We start from the raw sequence: 11,246 nt of genomic DNA on the forward strand, positions 1-11,246 counted from the left end.
AAAGTTTACTTTACGCTAAACTCCAATTTGGGTTCCTGCCCCCAGAGTTTCCTTGTTATTTAGAAAAGGAGTGATCTGGTCTTGCTGTTAGAAACTTTGAAACAGTGGTTTGTGCATTTGTTTCATGTCCTCCTCCCTCAAGTGTGGTGTAATCTGTATAATCTCATAACATCCTCCATCAGAAAGCGAGAATCTGATTCTACGGAGGAGAAGTAATATTAGATCAGCAAAGCAAGTTGTGTTAAAATATGTTGGAAAGGCCTACAATTTAGCAATGTTCTATTTAAGTGATAGACATTTCTGTTTACTTTTTTAAAATCCGACTTCTGTGCCTTAAGGGCAATATAATCTAAAATGATGTGACTCAAGATAAACAGTATATGTTTTCCATTGGCTTCTTTTTTTTGTAGGCTTGATGATGGCTGGTGTCCTTCTGATAGATAGTCAAGTCGTGAAACTTTTGTTTTGACATCCTGTTTCGGTTTTACCACTTCAGATTCATTCCAACACAGTCACAGTGTATATTACAAATAACTATATTTCACTCCATCCCCTGAAATGGAGATTTTGGTGTGTAACAGCTGTTTGAATAAGAACCCTAGTACCATGCTTTTCTAGAGTAAAGCCAGATAAGGCATTTGTGCTTCCTGCGTCAGGACGTATTATGAAGTTCTGTGCTTTGCGGGAGATGAGATGGTAGAAGAGGTCATGCTGGGAGAAACAATTTGTCATGTGGTGTGGTGGAGCCGGGGTGTCACACGGAGTGGGATCTAGCACCTCTGTCTTATTGGTCCGTGCTCCTGTGTCTCCCAGATTACGGCTGTGTTGGGTGCTATCTCTGTGGAGGGACTGCACTCCTCCCTGTCGAGCCGCTGGCATGTTTCCGACCGTTACAGTGTGGGGCAGCCATGATAAGACTATCACACACCCACCATTGCCCAGCAAGGCCTGCTGCATAGCCCCAGATTTCACCCTCTCTATTTCCACCTCTTTCTCAATCTCTTTTAAATTTTCACTCTTTCCTTGTTGACCCTGCTCAGTCCTCACTCCTTTTTCATCTTCTCTCCCTTCCCTCTCTCCTCTTCTCTCTCTCAATGCATCATGTGCAGTCAGAATGGGCATGCCTTGCAGCTGATTGTGTGGTGGTTGGAAAGGCAAAGCCATTTTTGGATGATGAACTGCCTCAGAGCTGTAGATCAAATCAAGCTTCATGCCTCTTCAATGTTTTACCTCTTCAGCTTTCCCAGCTGGGTTCTGGAGAAGAGCATTACTTGACCTTAATTTGATGCTTTACACAAACAAATAATCCACTCCCTGGATTAAAATAATGATTGCCTTTTATCTTCTTTGGTAATCTGCATGTGTTAAACTTGGCCTGGTCACTCCTCTCCTTCTCTGTCTCTTCTCTATCTCATATCATCCAGGACCTGGCTCTGAGGTCATAAACATGGATGATAGGGTTCTTTGTCCTTCAGTTGATTTGGAGTGGGGCAGTTCATGTAGCTAGGGATGTGTAACTTTAAAAATATATATATATTGTCAATTCATACTTTCCATGGACTTTCTATGTCAAGCATTGCTAACTGTAAATATAATACTATATCACTGTACAACGATGTTATGGCTTCCATTGCTTGAAACAGAGTAAATACTCAGTGTATGCCAATTAAAGTAGTACATAAAATAGTACATATTTTTTAAGATAGAGCAGCCCATGGGAGATATCCGTTCTTCAACATGTCTGCCCTAGCTTTTAGCCTCGGGCTGGCACACCTTTCCACCTTCCAACCCTTTACCAGGGCACAGACCAGGGATATTTTGCATACTCATTTGCAAGACAAATTGAATTAATCTTCTGGCTCTCTACCTGTGTGTGTGTGTGTGTGTGTGTGTGTGTGTGTGTGTGTGTGTGTGTGTGTGTGTGTGTGTGTGTGTGTGTGTGTGTGTGTGTGTGTGTGTGTGTGTGTGTGTGTGTGTGTGTGTGTGTGTGTGTGTGTGTGTGTGGTTAAGAGTGTGTGCAGATGTGTGCCATGATTTTCTTGTGTTTTACGGGGTCTTGGCTGGGTGGAACAGATTTGGAGTTTTTTTCTTGTTTTCTGTTAATGTGTTTGTCAGTGTTAAGTCGGTTTCTGGTATCTGATTCCTCCATAAGCTTGCTGGCAAGGCAGTAGGCATGGGCCGTTAGACGAATTAGTGCTGCACAATTGAAAAGAAAGCAGTTTGCTTTGTTGATTTCACCTTTTGTTTCATTATCTTTTAGTTTAATTTTTTTTTAAAATCAAACGAGGGCAAAATAATTTGTCTTGATTTAGCTTAAGTTTGTTGTTGAGCTGGAAGTGTTTTAAAGATGTTAATTTTAGCTTTACTTAGAGTGGACAGTTTTACATTGCAGTTCCAGAGAAACGTACAGTTTAGTGCTTTGAAGGATTAGGATGCCACTGTGCCCCAGGCCGGCACAGGAGATGCAAATGAAGAGGGGGAGGAGAGAGACAGAGAGAGAGCATAAAAGCATACGATAATTAATATATGCTATTGAGACGTTACTCTATTGTGTTGTTTTAATTAAAACCCTGCGTTGTGTTGTACTAAATGATAAAAACCACTCACACACACCTGTATGCGAATGTTGAAAAGGGAAGTTCAGCTCAGGTGTGTGGGGGTGGACCTGGTCCCCTAATTTTCAGTTTCCCCCCCAGGCTACAGTCTGGGCTCCACCCCTCCAATGCAGGACCCATGTCCTGTTTGTTTAGGCCCGCTCCTCTCTCTGCCATTGGCTGCCTGTACAGTATTTTGATTTGCTCTGTACCCTCACACCAGGATGCAACTATAACTGTTTCTCCTGAGCGCAACGGACCCTGTTGCCTGGTTTATATAAACACTTATTTCCATGGCACCACAGATTTGTTTACCAACTGTACTAGACAGTGGACAGGCTGTATGTTTCACTACGCACCCAGACACTGATTTCTGTAACAGACTCATACTGCTGCTGTGACCATGTATGGGTGTTGTGTTTTTCACCCACTGAAATTACTTTCCTGACAATTTCTCTGTGAGTGTTAATTTGGTGGTTGAAATCAGTTTTTTAGGCAAATCTGGAACCCTCCAAACAGGATTTCCGGAACACCAGGGAATTCATTGAAAGTTCATGGAATTCTACTACCCTGCAGCATAAAGTGGGAATTTAATATATTTTTGTTAGAAATGAACAAACAGTTGTTGACAGTGGTAGGTCTAAAACCTCAAAACCTGATTTAACCCACAGTTGTACTTGGCCAGCTACGTATACAGTATTTGATGATAGATTTTTACTAAGAAATGGTCTGATTAGACTGTAACAGCTTAAATGGCCTAACTGGATTTGGTGTTTGAGGAAGGTGTTGTGTCTTCATGAGAAGTGCAATGTGTATGTCAAAGCAAACCTGTCAGAATGGATGGGTGTGGTACAGTATGGAGACAGGCTGTTTGAGTACTCCATCCTCTGTCTGTCTGTTGTCATACAGTATATCCAATATCATAACAGAGGGAATACACTTCTTCCCACTTGAAGACCAACAGTGTGACTAACTAGAGATGAAGTTGAATGTGCAGACCTTTGCTTACGGGTGTGAAGAACTGCATCGTACATGGGGAAGGCCTAAGCAGTTTGTATATTAGTGATTGAGATTTTGGAAGGATTAGGGGGATTGATCCTCCCTCCCTGCTCTTTGGTGAGCATGATGGCATGCATGGACAGTCCATTCCTCTGTGTGACATTTGAAAACTCGGTGAACTTGAGATTTGCATGGTTTTCCAGGTATAGATTGGAATGATCTCTGACTGGTCATGCTAGAGATTTCAGCCCCAGACAACATGAGCTCAGCCTTGCAGAGGACTGCTACAGAGCCAGTTGGAAGACAGTCTGCATGCAATCTGCGCCGTGAGTAAACGGTCACACATAAAGGCTTTACCGTGAGCCATCTCATCTTACTAAGCTAACATGCTGCTTGCATTTGACCTTTTGACTGTTTTTTTTCCCTTTCCTTCACAATGTTCGTCAACTTGTCACACGACAGTGAATGCATGATTATGTTAAATATGGGCGGAGTGCGAGTTGTCTTTTTTCCGCAAACCACCGTGATTACGAGGATTATAATAAAATCTCAACGTTATTTGGAGAGCATTTGTTCATTCATACCATTGCTTCCTTTTATTTGACACAAGATTCATTTATAACTATAGTATGAATGGCAAACGCACTCTTTGTGAACATATAAAGCTTTTTCTTAAATACATTATGCAACAAAATCACGAGACCTATTTCTCTTCACATTTGACTTTAAAGGCCTCTGTCATAAGTGTACAACATCATAATGCACCCAAAGGATATCAGTTGAATTATATTTTATTCCAAAGGGCTGTTCCTCCTTAAGTGATAGCAAATACTTTATGAAAAAAATATCTTCACAATTTGCCTTGTCTAATTTATGCTGGTTAGCTGCTGGCTCTGATTGACCTTAAAAATGCCTTTTCACAAGAAGGATAAGATTCAATACGATATGTGTAAAACAAAATGAGTGTGTCCGTAGTGGCCATTTTGTGTCATGATGCACCACTAAGGCACATGTTTGGTCTGTCTTTCCCTTTCTTTGCTATGTTGTTTTGCTAAGGCACTCTTTCCTCTTCTTGTCTATCCATTGTTCTCAACCTCGTCACTTCATGCCATGCTGGCTCTCATGGTGTCTGCGGAGGTCCTCCTTGCGTTGGAAGCCCTTGGCACAGATCTCACAGCCAAAGGACTTAAGGCCTGTGTGTTTACGACTGTGTGTGATGAGGTTGGAGCTCTGGCTAAATGCCTTGCCACACACCTGGCATTTGTGGGGCTTCTCACCTAAATAGACACATACAAAGACATGTTTAAACAGTGGCATTATCAAATCTATCAGAATCCAATATCACAGATGAATTTTGTATTGATGCTCTTGCTGTACATGTAGTTTAAAAGCTATGAAAAACGATAATGTGTTATGCATATATCTGTGCTGTAAAGTCAGTATCAGTGACTGGGAGGAAAGAATCGTGCCATTGTTAAGATTTGTCAAACATTCATTAGAGACATATTCCACCTGCACAGAGCTCCTTTCACAGAGGCCTTGGCAAAGTAGGAAAACCAGATATGCAAATCAGATGGACATTTGTTTAAGTTTATTAGTCTGATTCGTCAGCAGTTATATTACTCTAGGAAACCATTCATGTTAACAGCACCTAGAAAGCAGAGAAATACAGTGTGAGGCAAACACTAACATCAGTGGTTGGATCCCTAACTTTGATGCTCTGTGGATGCTCTTCTCTCCTCACCTGTGTGGATGTAGGTGTGTTTCTTCATGTCCGACTTCTGGTGGAATCTCTTTCCACAGTACTGACAGGGGTAGGGCCTGGTGTCGGAGTGGATGAGTAGATGGGTGGAGAGGGTGGAGGAGCGCTTGAATGTCTTTCCACACATCTTGCATTCAAAATGTCTTTCCTTTGTTTAAGGAAACATGTACTTAATTTATCATCTCATCTCAAATATCATTGTCATGAAAGTACTTTCCTATGGAAGTATACACATAACTTAGGGCAATTTGGACAATGTGCCAGAGTACACATCTCTGGTTGTCTGTCTTGTCTCCTTAACCATCTCCAACAGGACACTGTGCATTGTGGGTACCTGTGAGTGAACGTTCATGTGTTGCTCCAGACTGACAGCATGACCAAAGGTTTTCCTGCAGATGCTGCAGCCGAATGGTCTGGTCCCGCTGTGGGAGCGTCTGACATGCACCTCCAAACCATGAGGAGTTGAGAACACCTGCCGTGGCAGAGGAGGACAGGGCTAGGAGGAGCTTACCATGAAGTCACAATGTCAATGTGTAGTCTTTTAAACAAGTGTTCTGGCAGTCTTCTGTATAGGCCCATTAGTTATTATCAGTTACACAGTGTAAAGAGAAAGCTATAACACCACTCCTGCATATGTACCTTGTCACAGGTGATGCAGTGATAAGTTCCCGAGGTGGGGTAGTAGTGTGTGCTGCAGTCCAGAGGTTGCTGGGGTTCAGGGCTTTGGCTGACTTTAACCCCAAACAGGCTGCTGGAGTGCTGCAGGAGGGAGTGGGGGAAGCCCATCGGACAAAGGTCATAGGGCGCAGGTACAGAGTCCCAGGTGTAGGAGGGCTTGTAGTATGCAGGGAGCACTGCCATGTGAGCCTCTGAGGGTAGAAGTAATAAGAAAATTGACTCAATGAACACTTCCTCTGAAAAACATTCTGAATCATATGTTGTCCCATTTAGGACCAATAAGGTTCTATTATATTATATTCCCAACAATTTTTTGTCTCTTCACAACATCCCAGCCCAGTTGGAGGGTCTCTCACCTGATAAGTAGTATGGTGGAGGAGCACGGGTAACAGGTTGTCCTGTTGGGTCAGGGTGAAAGGGGACTGGCCGATCAGGCTCCTGTTCATTTTTCATGTAAGAATAGGGGTCGGGATGAGTGGGCTGACCCAGCGACTGAGGCCTGACTGGAGACTCTGGACTCTTTGGTTCTGACAAGATCAAATCAAATAGAATGTTTTTTTTTTTGTCACATGGACCGAATACAACAGGTATGGAGCCCTTTTCCAACAATGGAGAGTTAAAAAGTAATAAAATAAAATGTTTTATATGAAAAACATTTATCTATGAACATTTACATAAATGTACAGGTAACTGCGAAAATAAAGGAAACACTTGAGTAAATGATGGATAGAAGGTATATTAAAAGAAGGTTCTTCCACACAGATGTGGCTGTGGTTCCGGAGTTAATTGAGCAATTAAAACATCCCATTATGCTTAGGTTCATGTATACAAATACACAGTTTCCCATTATGCTTAGGTTCATGTATACAAATACACAGTTTCCCATTATGCTTAGGTTCATGTATACAAATACACAGTTTCCCATTATGCTTAGGTTCATGTATACAAATACACAGTTTCCCATTATGCTTAGGTTCATGTATACCACAGTTTCCCATTATGCTTGGTTCAATCAAATACACAGTTTCCCATTATGCTTAGGTTCATGTATACAAATACACAGTTTCTTATGCTTGGTTCATGTACAAATACACAGTTTCCCATTACTTAGTTCATGTATAAAAATTCCCAGTTTCCCATACTAAATACTAGCATACTAAATAGTATGCAAAATAAAATAATTTTATAGTGTGCGAAATTTAGAAAATAGTATTCCCAATGCATCATCTAATGCACGATTGCGTTGACTCCCGCCATTCGTTCATTTTGGTACAGTGCATCAATTGATCTGATTATCAGCTGTTGTGAAACTGTTGAGTTGGAAAAGACAAGTGAATTCAATTAGATCAAACTCCGAAATGAGTATGCAGTTTAAGTATGCACACTGAACTAAAATATAAACGCAGCATGTAAAGTGTTGGTCCCATTCTGATTGGTGGGGCCTGGCTCCCCAGTGGGTGGGCCCGGCTGTCAAGTGGATGGGCCTATGCCCTCCCAGGCCCACACCCCTGCCCAGTCATGTGAAATCCATAGACTAGGGCCTAATAAATGTATTTCAATGAACTGATTTCCTTATATGAACTGTAACTCAGTAAAGCATTTGAAAATGTTGCGTTTCTATTTTTCTTCAGTATAGTACACTAGTATGGGTATTCGGACACGGCAAGTGACTTTGTAACAGGGTCTCAAAGGGTTTAAAGTGTGTGTGTGTTTTGCCAGATCTCAAGCGAATGGAACACTATGGGAGATTCTGAAGTGGCGCCTGAGACAGACCAACAAACAAAACACAAAATGATGGTATTTCTCGTGAAAGAATGGTGTCGCATCCCTCCAATAGAGATCCAGACACGTGTACAATCTATGCCAAGGCGCATTGAAGCTGTTCTGGCGGTTCGTGGTGGCCCAACGCACTATTAAAACGCTTTATGTTGTGTTTCCTTTATTTTGGCAGTTACATGTACAGTGCAAACTCTGACGGCTATTCTTCAGAAAAATGTATCTTTTGCATATCCGTGAAAACAACCCTAACCGCTCGCTCAGTTTCAAAAGGCGAATTCAAAGAATTCAGCGAATTGTGAACGCATTGACAAATCCGACCATCAATAAAAGTCGGAGCATATTTCCCTTGCTTTGGACGATACTTCGTATAATAGTTCAACAGGTGTTGCCTCTGTCCTCGATTTTATGTATTTTCTATGTATTTTCTAAGTCCCACTGCATGCTGCAACTCATAATTATGGATTCACTTTCCTCAAGTCAAATAAATGTAATTTGTTTTTCTTTTTTTTTGCAATAGCCTATAGTGGTGCAGATACTTTAAAAAAAATACTGATGTCTGATGCACATGTGAGTAAAGGAAATGTAAACTTGTCATTGTCAATTGATGAATTATAAACTGTGGCAATGCATGAAATAACTAGCAAATCATTATACACTTCTCATAATACACATGTAAAGTTATTGATGTGTCTCCATGATAATCTTGGCATTCTAACTAACCTGTAAATGCCGGGTCCCTCGGTTCGGCTTCATCTTCGTGAGATTGGTGCACATTGTAAAATGTGCACCTCTTGTTTTTCACCAAAAAGGATCGTGGCATGACAACGCTGTTGAAAAAAATCATTATGGCAAATGCTTATAGGCAACTCCAAATATTTGAGGTATTATGAAGGCCTAGTCCTAACATGTTATAATGCAGTTTACGAGTCTGAACTTTAAACATTTTTAGGTGGGCTGATATAAACATTTTGAAGGAGCGAGTTTGTGCGAGGGAAACAATGGGCTAAATAAATGATTATATGTTTAGGTAGGTTGTTTGACTTTACGCTGACACGAATGTTTTAAATGTAGGCTAAATAAACTGTAGTCCTACATGAATTGTACATTTAAAATAACCAAGCCATTCCAACTAATTCCCAGAATATGCCACAAATAAATATTCTGTCAAATCCAATACAACAGCATGATCAATCAGTATTTGAGTTACCTATTTAAGTATGTATGCTTATCATGAAATAACGCTGTAAAAGACTGAAATAAAAGAATATGATAGATAGGCTTGTGATGTTTAAAATAATAATAATATATTACTGACTTGGATAGGCTAATTGTAAAAATGCATTCATTTATTTATAACCTAAATTAATCTATCGTAATTTTATTTTTTCGAATTATCAATACAAATGTACATAAATTATGCGACAGGAAAAAAATCGTTATAATAATATGCACTTGCTGCACTTACCGTTAGTTCATAACAAGTAGGCTAGGTAGGATAGTGGTCGTATTACTGTATATACACTGTAAATATTTCCTAAAATCCTTTCGCAAAACTCAGAATCCAAACCACTGTAAGACATCGATCGCTCTTTTCTTTTGCTCCCCTCCCTGATTTTCATTCAGATAGTGTTGTGGTGGAATCTGACTGTGGTTTCAACCAATGAGAGCGCCAACTCACAGGTGGAAATTTGCGTAGAAAAACATATATGAACGTAGACACAGCTCCTCAAACTGTTACAAACGATTTTAAGTTTCAAACAGTTCACAAATAAATTGAAATAATTATTGAACATCATGTCTCCCACGTGATTATATATTTTTTGGCATATAATGGTTTTCAAATTGGAAGGAACAAAGGTAATTTCACCAATTACAGAATACTTTACAGCTATTAAAATCGATTAGAGAAATAAAAATAAATCCAATCCAAAAGTTTAACACATTAGCTTACAACTTGCAATATTTGTTTTACAAGATTTACAGTAGTCGTTACATTCTCTGTGTTGTGTGAATAAAATTGCCAATATATTGTCTTGGGTGATTTAAGATTTAAATAAGCAAAGCTAGACACCCGCTCCTCCATAGATACACACACCAAACCAGTCTCCGATTATTCATGTTTACACATACTTGTTTGCACTGGACTGTATTTTGTGTACCTGTCCATCAGTTACTGACATAGCTTAGATTTGTTTCTCATAACTTTTGTCAGACAGTAGGTCTACTCTATCCAAACTGTCATAAATATGTATCAATAATAATAATAATAATAATATGCCATTTAGCAGACGCTTTTATCCAAAGCGACTTACAGTCATGTGTGCATACATTCTAAGTATGGGTGGTCCCGGGAATCGAACCCACTGCCCTGGCGTTACAAGCACCATGCTCTACCAACTGAGCTACAGAACCAACGCACTGATCTTAATGGATCAGTGCGTTGAAAATAATGAAAATATTATTTTGAATAAAACAAATACAATGAAGTTATATTGTGTTACAATAACAGTAAAACAATGGATGTAATCTTTGTAAACGACACTAATATACTGAATCTTGCCAAGACGAGTATTTAAGTGCATGAACTCAAACCGCAATGAAGTGCAGAGGCACACTTGCGACATCACGTGGCAGTTTCTGGTCAATACATTTTCCTCATGCAGGAGCCTCACAAGAGAATTACACAGATATCATGTTTGTTTTTGTCCCACTATGGCGTCTGTGAGCGTACGGGGAGCGCCATTGAGGGAATCTCCTTGTCGAATTAGTCCATTTTCTACTACTTCTGATTTGGCAAATAAACTAAAAGAGTGCCTAGTGTTTGCTGACTAGTATAATTAATTGGCTGATCCCTCCTAATGACCCGGATGGAATCATGTGATCCTGCCTTAACCCAAAGGAAGTCCCACCCACTTGACTACTTTAAAATTCTTGAAGCCCTCAATGGCGACCGTTCATGCCAGAATAGGTTTTATTCATCTAAAGTCCTCTATCTAACTCTATAGGGCCTTCACAAGACTCTAGTCTAGCGTCTAGATCACCAGTGGTGATAGTTTGTTAGCTTTCATTCTTGAAAGAACAGCCAGCTGCCACCCGATATAAGCCCAGGCAGGGTAAATGCACTCCGAATGCATGCACTCCGATATAGATCATGGTTTGATTAGAGCAACTACTCAACTTCAGGGGACAAATTAAATATAAGGAGAAATAAAATCAGCAGAGCTATGGCACCAAACTCTAGACTAAAGGGCTATCCCAGCAACCCCTGCGATATATAGCCAAAGCAACAGTTCAAGTTCAAGATAGATTATTAATCATATTTGATGTATGTAGAATACACAGTGCAACAAAATGCTTACTTGCAACTTTACCTCTTGACAATGCAACAACAGTAGAAAAGTAAGGGAGTGAGGGAGTGCATGTGTGTAAAATGC

At 40.2% G+C, this 11,246-nt stretch overlaps 1 protein-coding gene across 1 annotated transcript; it reads right to left on the reverse strand.

Moving 5' to 3' along the window:
- Positions 1-4,157: 4,157 nt before the first annotated feature.
- On the reverse strand, positions 4,158-9,464 carry LOC124007341 (zinc finger protein Gfi-1b-like). Its single transcript, XM_046317831.1, has 7 exons — positions 9,278-9,464; positions 8,533-8,639; positions 6,390-6,560; positions 5,995-6,224; positions 5,690-5,827; positions 5,338-5,503; positions 4,158-4,870 (listed from the first exon to the last, which is right to left on the reverse strand). Exons 2-7 carry the CDS (start codon positions 8,630-8,632, stop codon positions 4,692-4,694), a joined length of 984 nt encoding a protein of 327 aa, XP_046173787.1. The 5' UTR covers positions 8,633-8,639; positions 9,278-9,464; the 3' UTR covers positions 4,158-4,691.
- Positions 9,465-11,246: the final 1,782 nt, after the last annotated feature.

The sequence above is a fragment of the Oncorhynchus gorbuscha genome, linkage group LG20, assembly GCF_021184085.1.
Source record: "Oncorhynchus gorbuscha isolate QuinsamMale2020 ecotype Even-year linkage group LG20, OgorEven_v1.0, whole genome shotgun sequence".
Classification (NCBI taxonomy): Eukaryota; Metazoa; Chordata; class Actinopteri; order Salmoniformes; family Salmonidae; genus Oncorhynchus; species Oncorhynchus gorbuscha.

What these genes read in the sequence shown, in the direction of transcription:
- LOC124007341 (XM_046317831.1), bottom strand. Translation starts at nt 8,632, where the DNA reads ATGCCACGATCCTTTTTGGTGAAAAACAAGAGGTGCACATTTTACAAT. An exon ending in TCCACCATACTACTTATCAG is followed by an intron (nt 6,225 to 6,389) that starts GTGAGAGACCCT and finishes TTCTACCCTCAG; the next exon opens with AGGCTCACATGGCAGTGCTC. An exon ending in ACTGCATCACCTGTGACAAG is followed by an intron (nt 5,828 to 5,994) that starts GTACATATGCAG and finishes CTGCCACGGCAG; the next exon opens with GTGTTCTCAACTCCTCATGG.